At 48.6% G+C, this 18,431-nt stretch overlaps 1 protein-coding gene across 8 annotated transcripts in view; it reads left to right on the top strand.

Annotated features, from left to right (window-relative positions):
• The window catches only part of NRF1 (nuclear respiratory factor 1), a 73,000-nt gene extending 56,581 nt beyond the window's left edge, over positions 1-16,419 (top strand). For 6 of the 8 annotated variants that reach the window (XM_052789986.1, XM_052789985.1, XM_052789988.1 and 3 more), the window contains 2 exons: positions 3,922-3,978; positions 16,086-16,419. In XM_052789986.1, coding sequence (XP_052645946.1) covers positions 3,922-3,978; positions 16,086-16,249 — 221 coding nt within the window. In that variant the 3' untranslated portion in view covers positions 16,250-16,419. The remainder of the gene's footprint in view (positions 1-3,921; positions 3,979-16,085) is intronic. The other 2 variants (XM_052789984.1, XM_052789991.1) reach the window with 1 other exon arrangement.
• Positions 16,420-18,431: the final 2,012 nt, after the last annotated feature.

The raw sequence follows: 18,431 nt of genomic DNA, 5'->3' as shown, positions 1-18,431 counted from the left end.
TTTTTCATTGCCCTCTGACCAGTCGGGAATGCTTTTCTTGCTGCCTGGCGTCCCTCTGGGAAGTAAATCACAGTCACAGTAGAGGGCAGTGTGTTTGTCCCTGGAGGCCCCTGTCTCCCAGTGACCTTCTCAGCTCATGAAGACAGCTTGGCTTTGCTGTAAAGCAGCTCATGTGACAGCGGTAATCCGCAGCTAGTAAACAGCTGTGCAGGAAGATTGCAGGGGAATCGCCCTATTTTCCCCATACTGCAGACCCTGGTAGGCCAGCACATGAGAGCAGGACGATGGCTTCTGCTTGCTGTGGGAGGCTGCTATCTCTTTGGCTGCATGAGTCCATCAGTGGGTTGGTATGTTTGAAGCCACACCAGCCACCGCTGCAAAGCACGCTTGCCAGGTCAGGAGCACACATGTGCTTCTGTGAGTCGACGTGAGGCTGCAAAACAGGTTCCAATAAGAAAAAAAGCAATGTCTCCTGAAGTGGTTTCCTCTGAATCTTTTCCAAAGCCAGAGGTGGCATTTCTAAGCCTGATTTTGACTTGTTCCTCCCACCCCCCATATCCGTTGGCTTAATTTATTCCCTGATATGTACAAATTCCTCCCTGAGTAACGCTTTCTGATGGCTTGCGTAGACCCCCTTCTGCTCCAGGGACACTCAGTCACTGGTGCACTTTTTGCCATCTGCCCACAGAAAGTTAAAGTGTGCCCTGGAGAAGACACAGACTCTGAGAAGGGAAAGACTGAGGGAGCACTAGCTTGGAATTGGTTTAAAATTAATCATGGTATTATTTGTTATTCCCACACCCAGCTTACAGATCGTATCAAATTTTCCCTCCCTGTGGGTTTGCCTCCTTGTTGCCACAGATCCTTGAACTTCCTCATCTCCATTTTTCCACTATGATTTTAATTTTCAAAACCTCAAGCGTGTCCGAAGGGAAGTTCAGTGAACAGGGACTGGTGCTGATGAGCCGAAGGAGCCAATGACAGCTAAAGCAGGCACTCTCAGACCGAGATCCAGGCTTGTAGAGCCAGAGGTTCCTCCACTGCGCAGGCAGCGGCAGCCGTAAGCTGCCAGCAATTTGCCTCTGTTCCCTCCAGGAAGGAGGTGCCTTTGATCAGGTAAGCAGCAGTTGCTTTGTACCCATGTAATCCCTTGGTTTCTCTACCATCTCTGCCAGAAACCACCAGCAGTGTGTTTGTGGCTTCAGTAAGTTGTCCACCAGTGGCTTGAGACAAACCCTCATTTCATGTAAGCTACAGAACAGCCTTCAGAAGTGGCCATCTGTTACCACTGGCCTATGACAGATTTGAACGCGAGACCTCACAGTGAAAGGCTCTCTGCTATTCCCCTGAGCCAGCTGATCTCTTCCCTTCCACCCCTTTCCATCAAAAGAAAAAAAAAAAAAGCTTTGTACTCCCAAGCATTAGGGGACTCTAATTGGTGTGTGCACGACAGGACCACTGCATTTAAATGGTGAACATATAGCTAATGGAAGCTGAGTTTTATTGCTGGCATAAATATAGTATGTTCAATTCCTTTGAAGTCACAGGGATCAGCAGACAGGGGTGTTTGTGTTCAATTATACACTATCAATGAATTTGTCCCATGGTTGTTTCCTGTTGCTCTAACCTGCAGATGCATTGTGACGTCCTCGGCCAAATCTTCTCAGAGGTTCCTGGTACGTTTTCTTTGCAAAAAAGGGTCCAAGTCACACTTCCAAATAGGAGTTAAGTGTCACAAGGTTTGAAGTCCCGCAGCAAATTAAAAAGACTTGAATTTGGCCAGGGTTTAGGCTTTCTGCTCATTTGCTGCTGTCAGAGTTGTACCTTCTCGCTTCTGGTCCAGGCGGACCTGCGGTCTGAGCCAGAGCAGTCGTTCCCGCAGCCAGTGAGCGGGACTCCGGTCTGAATCATCCACAACAGATGCAAAGCAGAAGGGATTCTCCAGCCACCGCAGCTCCTTTCGCTCTCAGGAGGCGTTTTCCGACCTGTTCTGTCCTGCCCCGGGAAGCGACAGGACAGGCTGTTATACAAGCGGCTGCTTGATTCTTTTTGCAGTTTTTGTCCGCGCGGGTCCGTGTGCCGTGAGTCTCCCCTTTGCGGGCCCCTGTGCACCCGGGGTGAGACCCACAGGGACAGAACACCTGGAAGACCCCTTTGCTTACTGCAAAGCAAACGGTGATTTCTCTCCCTGCACCCATCGTTGCCTTGTCTTGGTGTGCAAAGAGGCTTCCGACCACCTAGCCTGTGTGGCTCGGGCTCTGCCTGGATGCACAAATGTTCTGTGCCTTCAGTCACCAGGCCAGGGCCCAAGCCTTTTTTTTTTTTTTTTTAATCAACAGCTGTGCAGAGTTTAAAAGGGAGGAATCTGCCAGAGGCTGTAGCATACCAAGAATAAGTACTCTCGGGAGAGAGAGGTAGGAACCCATCCCACCTGCTGCGCAGCCCAGGCAGTGAAAGACGGTGGTGTATGAAAAAAAGGAGGAATGTAGACTGTAAAAACTTGCTCTTTGCATGATAAGTTCCATGTCTGAGTCATGTATTTGCTGTGATTTATTGCTTACCTTGCTAAGGATGGGCCAGGTCCTACATGGGGGGAAGGCGGGGGGATCTATGCCAAATGGGTCCCTTGTCCTATAAAGAAGACAGGCTGCAGACACCAAAGCACTGTGACACTTCACACCGTTGCAATGAGGATGTGTGCTGGTTTGTAGCAGGGATGCTTTTATAGCTAGATTTGAAGGGTATGCTTTGAAGAAGAGAAGAAAAGGACCCTTAAGGTGTGTGTCTAGCCCTTTTTTCCCCCAAGGAAAAAAGAAGAGTGCTTACCTCCTTGTAGCTAGCGCAGGAACTAGCGTAAGGTAAGGCTTCAGCAGAGACACCAGAGTTGCAGCTTTCCATATCTGCAAGGTAAAGCTTTGAACGCCTTCCCAAGGCATTGTCCTCCTCCAAAAGTTGTGCACCTTGCTTGGCTGTGAGTTCATGTCACCTCTCTTGGGTTAAGAGCACGATTTCTCCCAGCAAAGAGGCACAGGGGCCAGGAGTGGGGCACTGGGGGAGAGAGCCCATCACTTTGGACCCGTTCGTTGGCCATGAATGTGCACTCTGTTGTAGCAGAGAGGCTCCTGCTGAACAAGTTAGCGAAATGCTGGGAAAATGTTTTTTAGATGAAGCCAGAGACTATCTGGTTACGTATTACCTTACTGCCAGAACAATAGCTGCTTTATATCTCCATGTACTAAATGCTCTGTAGTATATGCTAATGTCCGTGTTCACATGTGATCTATCGCGCAGCGTACGAACTTGTGAAACTCATTGAGATCCGAGTCTGTCGTAGCCTTAAAAACACATTGAGCTCCTTTCAGAGACCAATAAGGCCGAGTGCCTGGATTTCATGAACTTTCTAGCCTCGTGCTCTTGGGATACATAGAAATGCCACTTTGGCAGCCATTTCTGCTTCTCATTCATTTCTCATCCCTCTACTCAGGGAACAGTGGAGAGATTTACTGGAGGTGGCCTTAGCTTCTCCAAGATGGATTTTACTACTCTCACTTCTGTGCAGCCGTTTCTCATTGGGCCTCTCTGGTCCAATTAAGCCATTCATCTAAATATTTGTAAAATACAGTACAAATGTCTGGAATTATCTGATATGTGCCTCCCACTTACTCTGCCTCCCACTTATGCACGTAATGTTCTGTGTAGAGGTAGAAATATTTAAGTTACTGTGCCTAATATTGGGGTATTACTCATATGTGGACATTGAATTTTCTCCTCATATGTGGGCATTGAATTTTTTAATTCACCTAGTAAGCAAAAGGATGTATTTCCTGTGACTATATTAATTACCCCACTTAATTCCCCCCCCCCCCCCAACTGTAGTATTTGGCCTTTGTTCAGCCTTTTACACTTGCATTTTATTGTCAGGCTTCCTAGCAGCAGACTATTCAGGTTACAAGTGGAGCCTAGCAGAGAGTTCATCAGGTGAGTGGATTTTTGTGGTGGTAGTTTGGAATAATGGGATTGGGCTGTTGTCAGTATTGCCACTTGTTCCTTTAGGTTCCTGCCTGTGTGGTGTTTCTTGGGGTTAAAGGGACTATATCTATCTGTCTTTTTTTTTTTCTTCTCCTCCTTTCACACTTTCAAGGGGAAGATATCAGATGTCAGATATATATTTACATCCAGGCATCTTGTAATGGCTGTCTCAGCCGCTGCTCTATGCCTGGACACTCTTTGGGCTGCAGGGTAGAGATGCGCATGCCTCTGGGGTGTGCTAATATCTTGCAGCCCAATCCTGTTAGCCTTATGCAAGCCGAGCTGTCTCTCATAATTGTTACTTAAGTAAAGAATTAGTGAGGAGCACGACAGAGCTGGGCTCAGAGCCTGTATTTTAGTAACACTCAAGCAGCGGTACTGTGGTGATGAATGGGGTTGTGGGGATGTTGTGATTTTTGGATTTGTAAAATTTGGCTTTTTAAAGGTCATGGGCACGATGCAGAGTCAAAGCCACAATGCAAAGGAGAGAAAACCCAATAAATACACTTTCAGCACCCATCAGCTTTAAGAAATGAGAGGCTGAACATTGTAGCAGAAACCTAAGTAAAGAAGTAGGCTGTCCCCTGTGTCACACAGCACAGGAGGGTAGATACAAGAGCTTGTGTGTGTGTATGTGACCGCTGACACTTCTGCTGGCTAAAGTCCACCAGCTTCTTCTGGACTGTGGACACACCTGTCTTTTGATATGCAGCTGTATTCCCCTTGCACACTATTTATGATTTGCAAGAGTGCCCAGAGTATTGTTCCTGCAGAAACTCTGCCAAATAATTATCTGCTTCATGAGAATATGTGACATTTCAGTGCTTTAAAAAAAATAATTCAATTCAAATGACTTTATTCTAAAATGGACTTTTGTCATTCAAGTAATGTAACATTTTATCAATTTTAGATGGTACCCTGCCTTCATTCTCACAACAGCCTTTAATAAAACCATATAGAAAATACAGGACCCTAAAGGCTGTGTTTAAAGGCAGGATAAGAATCAGTCTCAATAGGTAATTCTTCCTCTGGAGAGCCCCTGTGGATGTTAATAGCATAGCAGGCAAGTCAGTAAAGTATTTATGGCAAAATATAACAGGGATCCCTATTAGGTGATTGTCCAGAAACTTTAAGGTGCTATATTGCCCGCCTGTCCCATCATTGGTTTAATATCTGATTCCTCGTAAGAGGAGCAGACTCTAATTTATTAGGTGTTTCCTGTCTTTACTTTCTGAGAAGCCTGGCACTGGTAACACCTGTCTACTCCGTCTTTTTTATTAACAGAAAACAGATTGTAAGAAAAGCGAATCCCAACTGGAGCAGACATTAGGAGTTGCTGTACTTTCTCTATTTTTAACCATGTTTCCTATATACTTGATTGACCATGATAGACCGCTAATCTTATCAGGTGTGCCCTTCACTCCACAGCAAAGCCAGCTGATCAAGGAAGCTTAGAAGGGTTATTCACTAAGCTTTCATCTGTGGAGTCCAGTAAAAAAGCTTTCTTTTCACAGGTAGACACATACACTCTTCGCGTGTTTGTCACCTCTCCTACATACCAGATTGGCTTGAGTTTAGAGTGACTTACCCTGGGGACCCAGCACTAGTGTGTGAGGTCTGGGTAGGAACTGAGCTTGAACAGACACAGCTTTATTCGGCCTCAGATGATGTCCAGGTCCTGCTATTATGCTCTAAATTCACCCTCAACACCCCGTGAAGGGGAGAGGGAAGGACAGGTAACCTTATGTAAGACACAGGGGCTGAAGGCATGCACCTGATCCACCGTCAGGATAACAGAATGCTGCTTTGCCTTCTTTCCCCAGCACCCTTTTCACGGGAGTTTTCAGCTCCATCAAACTGGGGATGAAATGGAAGACCTGGGATTTCAGATTAATCATTTCCAATGTTAAAAATAATTGCAAGTTTTTCCTTATGTTACTGTCCTCACTGCAGACAATTGCAGATGGAAGACTTCTGGTATGTCAGGAAAGGGCTGCAAAGACAGAGGTGCATGGCAGTTGGGAATTGTCATCGGTGAAGGAGACGTTTGTCACCACTGCTTGAAGACTGTGGGTCTTTGCTGTGCCAGGGAAGAGTCTGGGTATCAGGTTGGCTCACTAGGGTCTTCCTCTTTCCATGGAAATGCTGGGGCTTCAGAGGAGATAATTCCATGAGCATAGCTGAGCCTCTGTCTCTATGTCACTTGGTAGGTTGGGCTGTCCCAGCAACACAGTCTTCTGTAAATCACGAATCCCAGCCCCAGTGTTTTTGTCTCAAAGTACTGCAACTTAAAAAGAACTCTAAAAAAAAGCCCCAAACCAAAACAAACCTCCAAAACTCAAAACCCCCAAAAGCTTTGGAATCATCTTCAGGGATCTTGTTAGTCATTTGACAAGGAAGAGTAGTGTCCTCTAGGTCATCTCTCTGGGATGAAGACTGAGCTTGTGTATTCTCTTGGATTGTATATCGAACAAAGTGGGAGGTGCAGACACACCTGCCCCACCGTGGTCTGCTGAAAGGAGCCACAAGTAACTGAGTGGTCCCTTTCTGAGGATGGATTGCCTTCATCTGCCACAGAGGCAAAGGTAAAAGACCAAGAAACAAGGGAGATTAAGCCAAAGGCGTTTCAGATCTTGGCTAAGCTTTGACCCTTCCCTCCTGGTGGAGAGGAAGAAAATAGAAATGTATCAAAGATGCTAGTGCAACGAGCTGTCCTCTCACAGCTAGAGAAGGAAGGTTGGTCTCTGACTGAGACTTGGGAATAAATAAAAATCAAACATCCAAACTTGGGTTTTAAAACAGCACCTTGATGCAAAATACCAAGCATCTAGCAGTCTTTGCTGAAGCTAAATGAGTGCGAGGAAGAATGAGCCATATAAGCATGGTGTTGCATCCTGGGCTGTGCCTGTCTGATGGTGTAGGGCTGGAGGTCCCAGATCAACCGGGCTTTATGGATCACAGAGACAGCAGCTCCCATTGCTCTGAACGAGTGGAGAAGGAAAGCTCATTGAAACAGAACAAGAGGAACCAAGGCTAAGGAAAGAAGTCACTGACAATATTAAGCAGGTAGGTGATTCCCAGGGACAGTTTGAGACTGAGATGTGATCATGAAGATGGGGTGGATGCAGAGAAGGAAATAGTGGCTCCAGGGCTGTCCTTCCTACATCCCATGCAGTTGTTGATGGAAACGTTGCATCTTGTTTTGTCTCCTGTGCTTACCTTCTCTTTAAGCAAAAGTCAAGGCTATTGCTAGATTGCAATACTCAGGTTAGTGCTCCGTCTGTGAGCTGCTGTGACTCAACTTTGCTATCAAAACTTCAGGTGCCTTGTTACATTTCTCTTTGTTGTGGTTTTGACCGGAGTGGCTCTTGAAAAGACAGATGATGGACGATCTTGAGGTATGCTTGCGGTCAGCAAGCAGAATAAAGACTGCAGCTTTTTTCAAATTATCATTTGGTGGAACAATTTTTGTGTTTTGAAATGAATGGCACAGAGGATGTATAGGGAAGAGCTGTGACTGTTTTGTGCCTAGAAAGTTCTCAGAGCTTAAATCACTGCGTGGGCTTTTTGTGATTTGTCAGTAAGCCATTTCTGATGGTGAAAATCCTTCCAATTATCGTCTTGTCCTAAGAGACATCTAATTTGAATTAGTCATTGATGCTCTAGCAGTGGCGGGGGGGGGCAGAGAGAGAGAGGGGCATGCTTTCAGAAGACGGTTCGTCTTATCTTAAAGTAGGTGCCTGTGTTAAGAGATGTCTTCTGCTTCCTTTGTCACCATTGAGTGTGATAGGATTCCTGAAATGCTTGATTTCTGCAGTTGACTTTGGGTGAAATCCCATCCATGGTGTCATGTCAACACCTCATATCTTAAGGGACACGTTTAGTTTGCGGATGTTTCTGCTCCACGGTCAGAGGATTTTTCAGGGTAACGTGACTTCGAGAGCACTCATTTTAGCTGGTGTGATCTGAACTTGTTACAGAGATCTGTTTTGTTTTTCTGAAAATACATGCTCATGCCCATTGCCTGTCCTTCTCCCCTCTTGAAGGCCTCTCGAGTCAGTCCCCCAAAAGGGAGGTGGTCAAGATGATAATTTCTGGAAATCTTGGCAAGCCAGGTTCCCATGCAAAGCAATGTGGATTTAATAAAAATCTGTTGTGGGAGCTTTTAATGTGCATGCTGAACAGTGCTCTTTTGTGTTAGCAGTAACACACCGGGTAGTCTCTAGCACTGCAGTTATCTGTCTTGGTGAGAACAGGAATCCTCTTTACTCCAGGATTCAGTTGAAGGACACAGTTGCTCTGCAGTTATTTAAGTACTGGTGGTTGTGCTACCTTTATTGTAGGCAACAATGTAGGCCAGAACACGTATGAGACTGCAGACAGCTGGACAGAGCTGCTCAATATCCTGTTTGCATGACTGTCCTTTTTAAAACCGGTAGCGGTGAAGTGTAGCAGAGTCCTTCATGTTTTGCCATGTTGCTAAAAGAAATTATGCATGGCTGGGAGAATGAGGTATATCCTGTGGTTGACTACGAACCAAGTTTACTGTCAAGAAATACCTCTAGAGCCAACGGATTTGTCCAGTATGTCCTAGGGCTGTCTCAGCTTTGCTTGTTGGTGACTCTACCATTAGTGGACCAAAGATTTTTTTCCACAAAATGGAGCCTGTAAAATCTTGTTCACATATCAGGCTGAAAGAAATTCAAGTGATTGCTTACACCAGCCCCTTGCCTGAGCCAGCGTTAGTCTTAGTTGGCTCTAAAAGACCTCCAGTGATGGAGACTTTGCTCCAGAGCTTCACTAACCTTATGTTTAGCTGTCTGTTCCACCACCGCCCCCCCCCCCCCCCCCTTAATATCTAGGCCAGCTTTCCATGCTGCACTTCGAGCTCATATCTTACTCTGTCCCACTGTGGAAAAGACGATGAGGTTATTCACTGCTTATCTGCATCAGTCTTGATGTATTTACAGGCTATCCTAGGTATACAGACCAAAGCATGCCCAGTGCCCTTTCATTGTGCTGCCCGCCGAGGGCAAATGTTTTGTTGTACAGAGGTCCTCTAGCGATGCATTTCCCTGCTTGATTTTTGTGCATTAAAATCTGCACACTGGTCATTTTGAATTGTCTACGAGAATTCTTCCATCATGTCTTCAAAAGTTGCCTTTGGCTCTGAACAAAATGTAGCAATGAGATGGTATCTGCTGACCTGTGTGCGGGGGCCCTGTAGTGCATTCCTGAGCACAGGAATTTTGGTTGGACTGCTCAGCCCCATGCCTCTGGAGGAGGGGAAAAAGAAATTGCAGGAATATCTGTGGCAAAATGCTACGGCAGGATCATGCTAAGCAAAGTTTCTACTAGTTTCCCCTCAGTGCTAGCTGAGAAGACTGAAGCAAGCAAAGTCCTCTGAATGAGTTGGAGGTCAACGGCCAAGAAAGTCCAATGGAAAAATTCGCTCTTTTTAGCCTTCTCCATTGTTGGCGTGAGCACTGTAAGGCGTTCAGAGTTCTAGCAGGGGTCTGAGAGACTTTTAAGGCCTCTCGCAGTGGACTCCTGACTCTGCAGTGCTTGCAGATGTTCAAAGCAAACGACAAACCGGACAGCTTTCGCACTTAACCCCTTCAGTGTCCAAGAGAACAGAGCAAGATGTATCAACTTAGGCATCCATTGCATCGGATATGCTTTCTCTCCTTAGTGCTGAGTGTGCTTCCAGTGCCAGTGGATCCCCAAGAGCAGGACCGGCTGCGGCTGACCGTGGCTCATGGCTTCTGATGATTTGAAGTGGGCTTTAGGCTCCTTTTGGAAGGGGACATGCAGCTCTCGGTCAAGGTCCTGTTTTTTTAATAAGACTATGTTGCCTAGCTAAAAACCAGATGATGCTCTATCAAGGGCTCCAAGGTGATCGCTGAAGTCATTGTGCATTTTCTGGTTTGCCCCATAAAAGAAATCCCAAGAACAATACTTCCGTGCTACTTCATGGCTCCAGACCTGTGCCCCTTACTCCTCCATGCTCAGCACTCGGAGCAGTGTTTCTTGTGGCTTCACAGCTTTTACAACCATAAACTCACCTCTGTTAACAGCACCCCTCTCAAATTCTTCCTTCACCTTTCAACACACCTGAGGGTGTGTTGAAAAGGTTTGTACCATCTCCCCTTTCCCCTCTTGTTGGGGTTAGGCTGGCTAAGTACCACAGAGCAGGGCTGAGCATCGCTTGAGACTCCTGGTTCCCTGATGCAGGAGCCAAATGGTAATGCTTCTCCATTTGCCTTCTGCTTGCTCACAACCCTCCCGTTCCAGAGGCTGCTCCCACAGGAGTTTGCTTTGGCAGGAGATCAGCTCTCTGTTGTAGTTGACGCTACCAAAGAAGAGGATTTTGCACTTTTTGAAAGAAGAGGAGGCTGTTTCCTTTCTTGAGTTGATTGTCAACATGATGACAGTGGTTGCTGTTGTCTGGTCAAGAATGGGGCTGGTTCCTGTCTCCTGACCCTTCAGGACTTTGCTCCTGTGTTCCTGCTTGAGCTCCATGCAGAAAACGTTACGTGCGAGGTCCTGCCGTTCAGCCTTTCCATGGTGTAGAGGGCCATGCCAGCACATTCACCGGAGGAGCCCATCTCAGCTGGGAAGAGGACATCTCCCACTCAGTGAGTGACTGGCAGCTGAGAGAGGTCCCTCGAGATTACACACTGTTCAGTTTCTCCCAGCCATTCTGCATGTCTGAGCATTTAACATGAGGATTAAACTTTCAGAAGTGTTACATTGAATGTCCACATTGTCCGTACAGGTTGTTGCGGCAACTCCTGTCTTGGTATCAGTGAAGACCTTTCTAGTCCAGGGTGCGTTTCAAGGCTTGCAGAACCTCACTGTCCAGCTGAAAACTCACGCTGCTGCCGTAATGAGAGCGTACCAAACTCTCACAGGACATACGGCAGCAAGGCTCTTCACACCGTCTGGGGCCAAATCACAACTTGATGCTTACAGTCCAGCTTCAGACAGAGCTTTGTGCAAGGTTGCCTTGGGCTGTTACGGTTTCCTCACCGATGGGCTGTATCAACAGCCAGGGTAGTGTAGACCTCGCCTCATCTATGGTCAGGAAATAACTAGTTTGTGGAATTGGGGCACTGAAGAGTGGATCTGCTTGGCTAGTTAGCTATCTGTGTACTTCGAGCACATTAGCAGATGGCCTGAGCCCCTTTAAACTACCAGACACGAAACAGGAGATAAGGATGCACCTTGCGGAATGTACTCAACCTAAGATACCGGGGAAAAAACCAGCATGTCTTGTGTCCCTGAGTAGGACAGTATTCCAGATCCTGAAGGACTGGGAATGTGCCCAACAGCTGGAGACTGGTAGTATCTCTTCCTCGTGCTGTGCTTGCTTTGATCTCAGGGCTGAAGAGGTGTTAAAGCAAGGCAGAAACTGGCGCTGATGACCCTGGTCCCCTGAGCATCGACTGTCCTGGGTGTCCAGGGCGCTGCTGAACCTTGACACCAATTCCAAGGGCACTGAATCATCCCACCCACCCGACCTTCTCCCCCAGAGCCCTTTGTGGTGGTTTAATGCAGTCACCTGCAATTTAGGATCAAAACAGTTGTTCTTATGCTGCTGCTGATCTGCCCTCTGGGCCAGGTAAGATGTCTCTATCAGCCATCGCATGACTTTTTGCCTCTGAATCCTGTGGCTCTGGTTGCAGGTAGAGCCTAACTCTTACCCTTCTTCTTCTGTAAGCAGTAACCTCTTCTCTGCTGAAACAGCAGGAGTTTCATTATCTCCTACGGCCCGTCACAGTCCCCCCGCTAAAATGCAGCCACTAATATTGTCTGACCAGGCATTAGAGTACAGCTGCAGCCGTCTCGGAGTCGATTGACTCTAATCCTTTGATTCATGGTGGCCATCTCAACCCCTAAGGCCTGTCACAGCTCTCCTTCTCCCTTGGCCACCCTCGTGTCCTGACCCCTTCCCCTCCATGGCTGTCAGGTGATGCTGGCCATGCCATAACCCCCTTCCTAGCAAAGCCAGCTGATCCTCCACCAAAAAAAGTCTTTCCCTGGCATGCTGCAGGTAAGTGAGAGGCAGGACCTTGGTGCTGGCTCTGTCCCAGCTCCCAGTGTAGATGTCCTTGCAGGACACAGCAAGCTCCACCAAAGCTGGAGCAAGCAAGCTGGCTGGAGCTGGCTCTTCGTCCCTGCCGAGGATGGGAGGTGCTGGCAGGTAGATGAGGTTGGTGGCCAGGAACGGGTGATTCACAGGGGGACAGAAGTGCCTGGGCTTTGTGTCTTGCCCACCATTCCTTCCAGAGCAGCTTTTTGGGTGGCTTCACAAAGGGGAAGCAAACGCACAGCCCAGCTGCATCTTCCAGCTTGCCGGGAGCCCGCAGCCATGGTCTGCGCCATTCGGTGCGTGATTCATCACCTCTGCTGTTGTCCCTCCCCAGGCAGGAGCTAGTCTGAGCTGCGTGCGGGATCCGACGGGATCCCTCTTCCCTGACTCAGCTGGGGCTCTCCCTGCGTGCCCTGTTCCTCGCAGAGCATCCCGGCACAGCTCCACTTTCTTTGCAGATAGGTATTTTTCAAAGACTCGAGAAGTTGTTGTGTTTTTTTTTTTTTTTTGTCTAATGGATTTCCTGTTTTTAATACAATTGAAAGGGTCTGAAATCCATGCTTTAGATTAACATATGCCAGCTAGATTAGGGCTAATCAGGGTGCAGGTCTGAGCAGATGCAGCGGAGGGCCAATCCTAGACCTGATTACAGTATCTCAGTAGTTTAATCGTCTCTCTCCCAAGGGCGATCATCTCTGCTTTAATGCACAGCAGACTTTCCAGCCCTCTCCTCCTTTGGTTTGTTACCACCCCTGGCAGGAAGGCCGCTACGTCAGATGCTGAGGCGATTTAGTTTAATCCCATGCAGAAAGGGATCTGCGCGTCGCCATCTCTCACAGAGACTTCCCTGCTCTTCCGTGCGCTCCAAGATGTGGCCAGCCTTGGCCAAACCTTGGGTGACGTGAACTCATCCTTTCCAAAGATGACCTCGGTTGGGTCTTCACGTCTCACCATCTTTTGATAGCACCCGTCTTTGGCAGCAGCCCTACCCTGGCCAACGCGCATGTTTGCACAGCATGGAGGGATCAGGCTTTTAACGTTGCATGCTCTGTGGTCCATGAGGGTAGTGGTGACTGGTCTTTGGGTTGGCCATGGGTAGTAGACTGTCATTTGGGAGCTCCAGCAGTCTACTTTGGGTTAGCAACCCAGGTAACCTAGAGGGCTTAGCTGGGTTTTTGGTCTGGAGCAGGGATTTTAGGTGCATCCCAGGCCAGATCTCCAGCTCTGTGCCAGCACCTGCTTAGACTGGGGTGTGCTATGTTTCCTTAAAGGGTCTGATAGGAGATTTTCTTCAAGAGGGCTGAGCGTGAGCTCTTATTTCAGTGTTTTGTTGCCTAAAACTCTCATCTATTAGAAAGCACCCTGGGAGCTTTGTACCTTCTCCTGACTCCACACTGTTCATAGCAGTCAGTGTTGAACCATCACACCAGGAAAGCAATTCCTTGGTTGGGCCGTGAACTGGACAAACATGGACGTAACCCTTCTGGCATGGGTCAGCCTTTTGGCTGGGGGATCACGAAACTTTCCTACCCGCAGAGCGCTTTGAGATCCCAAGAGGAGGGATGTTGAAGGACTGCAAAGCACACTGTGCTCTGCTGGGGTCACCCACCTGGTCAGCACGATTAACTCCTAAGCTTTCCTGTCTGTACAGTAAGTTATCTGAGGACACCAAGCTGCGCTCTGCCGCCTCGTGTTATTAAACAAGTGCCCTTGGCGGGACAGAAGTCTGCTCTCTGCCACAGAAACCTGAGTCAAAAGAGATTGTACTGCTTTTTTGGGAAAGCCTGGGTCAGGAACCTGCTGTCTCAAACTGTTTAAATACTGTTTCAGGGGCTGGCCATCCTGTGCTGCTGGCTGGAAGGATTTGTTGACCTCTGAAAGCTTTTTCCCCAACAGAGGTGCAGGTAGTTTCAGAAACGTCATGTACAAGGTAGCGTTTACAGGCTCGCTTGTCTAAATCGTGCTTTGCCAAGCCAAAGGCAGTGGTGGGTACAGGCAGAGATAGTATCAGAGTAGAAAGATGAAGTTTGTCTTGCCAGCCTGCGGGATTTGCCATTCCCCTTCCCCTGCCCAGCTGTATCAAGCAGTACCAGTGCTCCTTGCTGTTTTTTCCACCTCTTCTCATCATTCATATCACAATATCCTCACGGGCCTCGTTGTTTTGTTGTCACCTTGGCTGGTGTTGCCTAGCTAACCAGGACTCACCATGTTTGCCACAGAGGTACTTTCCTCCGTGGCCAAAAACGTGCCCGAATCTTTGCCAGCTCCACCTTCAGCTCGGGGGCATCCGATCCCTTTCTGTAGCAGAGGCGCCCTTGGGAAGATGATGTTTCCTACTTTTCTGGACCCATCCATGATTGAGGAAGGGCTGAGAAACTTGGTTTGCTTTCCTTTATCTCTGTTATATGTCATATATATACATGTGTGAGTGTATATATACTGAGTGTATATATATATGTCATATATATACATGTGTGAGTGTATATATAGTGCACTATACCCAGTGCCTGGAGCCAGTATGGCTTGGCCAGGGCTCGCTGGTCCCACGCTGCCCTTTACCCATCTCCCTGCGAAGGCAGAAGGACCCAGCTGGGATGGAGAGTGAGCTGGAGGAAGTCAGTCGTGTTTGAGAGAGGCCGGTGGCTGTACCGGGGGTCATGGGCAGGACGGGTGGTCTGCACAGCGACGGGATCCTTCTCACGTGCCACGAAAGTGGGAAGGTGTTTGAGTTACAGAGGGTGGACGAGTCACAGCGGGGAGAAGCCAAATTTATCCCTTCCTCAGCCCCAAGGTTCCCAATTCTGGGCCAGTCAAGTAGAAAAATGTGTTTCAGAAGTGTGTTCCTCGTCTGTGGGTGACCACCGCTGGGCTGTGTGATGGCACGCTCATGGCTGTGGGAGAAATATGTGGGAGCAATCCCTGCCTCCAGCAAAACACGGCCTGACAGGGTTGGCTGTACAGGTACCTGCTGTACCATCCCAGCATCTGCTTCGGGTTCCTCCTCCAAAAGTTTCTTATTTCTTCCCTCCTTAACCTTATTCTCTCTCCCTGTGGCCGGACAGCCCCGCGGTGCGGGCTGAGCTCACCGTGCTCCCACCCAACCCTGCCCCATCCCATCCCTGCTCCCATCCCACGGAGCACCACGGTGGGTGAGTCCGGCGCAGCGAGACCACCAAGCCGCAAATAATTACACCAGCATGGACACTGCTGGGTGGGAGGCAGGTGTCTCCCGATTGCCGGCTTTCCGTGCATAGAATCGTAGAATCACGGAATGGTTTGGGTTGGAAGGGACCTTTAAAGTTCATCTAGTCCAACCCCCCTGCAATGAGCAGGGACATCTTCCACTAGATCAGGTTGCTCAGAGCACCGTCCAACCTGACCTTGGATGTTTCCAGGGATGGGTCATCGACCACCTCTCTGGGCAACCTGGGCCAGTGTCTCACCACCCTCATCGTAAAAAATTTGTTCCTTGCTTCTAGTCTGAATCTCCCCTCTTTTAGTTTAAAGCCATTACCCCTTGTCCTATCGCTACAGCCCCTGCTAAAAAGTTTGTCCCCATCTTTCTTATAAGCCCCCTTTAAGTACTGGAAGGCTGCTAGAAGGTCTCCCCGGAGCCTTCTCTTCTCCAGGCTGAACAACCCCAACTCTCTCAGCCTGTCCTCATAGGAGAGGCGTTCATCCCTCTGATCATTTTGTGTCCCTCCTCTGGACCCGCTCCAACAGGTCCATGTCTTCCCTGTGCTGAGGACCCCAGAGCTGGACGCAGGACTCCAGGCAGGAGTACTCTGACGATCCAAAGGATCATCTCTCCAAACAAAACAGCACAAACGCAGCCCCCAAACCCCTGGGGACCACGGCACGTGGCCACACCAGCCTCGTCCCTCGTGCTGGTCTCACTCCGCTCCTTCCCTCCCAATCCCACTCTTTTTTTTTTTTTTTTTTTTTTTTTGTGTCTCTCCAGGTCTCGTCCAGATCCCTGTCAGCATGTACCAGACCGTGGTGACCAGCCTGGCCCAAGGCAACGGCCCCGTTCAGGTGGCAATGGCACCTGTTACCACGAGGATAGCCGACAGTGCCGTCACCATGGACGGGCAGGCAGTGGAAGTGGTGACCTTGGAACAGTGACGATGCCCAGAGCAGGATCGTGGTGATTTTCCTCGTCTCTTACGCGAATAATTTTTTTACACCTCTCCAGAGATGCAATCAGGTGGCATTGAGTCTCCCAGCTTTGGAAGCAAAGGTTTTGTTAACCTTTTTTTTTTTTTTAAAGGAAAAAAAAAAAGAAAAAAAAATAATACTAGCAGAGGATGTGTGTTAAGTGCATTTTTATAGCGCCACTCTGCTCTCATAGGAGTGAGAAGCCAAATTGTGACGGGACTTTCATTCAAAAGAAAACAAAACAAAGCAAAGCAACCCTTTAGCTCCCATTCGCCCCCCCTACATGGGATCGAGCAGGGTGAGGCCTGGGGGGGGGCCGAGGCATGGTGAGGGGAGCACAGACACCCTCGGCCAAAACCGCTCCAGAAACATCGCCGCCGCTCCCGGGTTGTGCCGGCACCTTCCTCCGCGGCAGCTCCCGGGCACGGCCTTCCACCGTCCGCACTTGGCTAATTAGGTTTCAAAGATTTTAACGTGGACTTTTATATTAAAAAACAAAACAAAAACAAAAACACACAAAAAAACCAACAAACAAAAAAAAAAAAAAGGAAAAGAGTTCAGAAAAGGCTCCTCTCCTGGGAAAAAAAAAAATAAATGCATGTGTGACTGCAGGGACGTGGCAACCTCTTGAAGGGATAATGCTCTTCCAGGAGCCAACGCGACTGCCGCCCTCCCCGCGCTGGCAAGCGAGGCCACCTCTGCCTTTGACGACCGTAAGCGCCGCTGCGGAGAATCCCGGCCGTGCTCCGCTCGGCTCCCCTTGGTGCACACTGGAGACCTGTTCTTATTTCTCTGCTCTCAAAACGTACCTGCCATTTTAGATATCTTCTTTTTTTTTTTTTTTTTCTTCTCTATTATTATTATTATTGTTATTATTATTATTATTTCCTGTTTTTGTGGATCTAGACCGGAGTGGAAACGCCTCTAGAGGGGCTCTGGCTGCATCCCGCCCCGCTCGCCCACCACCTTCCCAGGAGTTCCCGTGCCAAAGAGCTGCCTCGGGTTCATCCCGGTCCCCGCTGCCATCCCCCAGGACCCCGCATCCTCCCCTGCCCGTCCCCAGAGAGTCCGGTTCCCGTAAGAAAAGCTTCACTTGAAGGTAGCGGGGGGGGAGCTGAGCGCAGACCCTTCCCTTCGGGGGACCCCTCTGCACCCCCCAAACCACCCCCCCACCCCGGTCCTGCCCTGCGTGCATCTCCTAGCACAGCTCTGGGGGGACTTTTAATCCCCATCACCCAAAAACCTTTCCCGGAGGGTTTAAAAAAAAAAGGCCTTGGGGGTGTTTTTTGAGAGCAAATTTTACCTTGACCTCCCCACGGGCCAAACCCTTGCATCCCAGCCGCAGCGCCCGGCCAAACCCTCCATCAGCCACAGCCCCGCCGCGCGTGCAGTTGTGCATGGTATTTAATTTTGGGGGGTTTGGGGTTTTTGGTTTTTTTTTTTTATTAATTCCAAGTGGCCATTAACAAAGTTCTCCACATCTCGCTCCGCCTTCGAGGAAGTTTTCAGATTCTTGTATTTACTTGTTTTATATGGAAAAATATCAAATGTTCTTTGTATACATTTCTTCTGTACTTTAACGAGGGGAGGGAGATCTTTCCATAGAAACAGTCCTGGTTCTCCAATTTGTTATTATTATTTTCTTTTTTAATTATTATTTTTTTATTGTTGTTGTGAAGATGTCGGTGGCTTTCAAGTCAGTGTTTCTTTGGCGATGAAATGACGTTCTTTTAGTCCGAGAGGTTCCCCCCTGCCCTCCCACCCCTCCAAAACGACAAAAACCAGGCAAGTAGCAGAGCATGGACCCCCCCTTGTTTTCCCAGTGTCTATTATTGCCTCATTCAATAAATTGTTACAAATGTGTCTACCCCTGCCTCCAGCTCTCCTGTTTTGGGCTATTTTGGGGGGGTTTTGGTGGATCCTGCCATCCCTCCCTACCCAGTGGGTGTTTTGGGGCTTGATCCCGCACCCCCCCAGCCCTTCCCACGCCAGCTCTGCTCTGCCCTGCCCTGCCACGACGTTGGAGCTGGTCACGGCTGGGATGATTTTGGGGCTTAATTCTTCCTTTGTGCAATTTATCTCATTCCTTTTTACTCCTCCAGCAGCAACCTGGGGCCGGGTGGAAACCATGGGGGTGCTCCAGCATCCC

Source organism: Harpia harpyja, chromosome 6, assembly GCF_026419915.1.
Source record: "Harpia harpyja isolate bHarHar1 chromosome 6, bHarHar1 primary haplotype, whole genome shotgun sequence".
Classification (NCBI taxonomy): Eukaryota; Metazoa; Chordata; class Aves; order Accipitriformes; family Accipitridae; genus Harpia; species Harpia harpyja.
The sequence above is the reverse complement of the archived record's forward strand: the minus strand, read 5'-3'. Positions and strand labels throughout refer to the sequence as shown.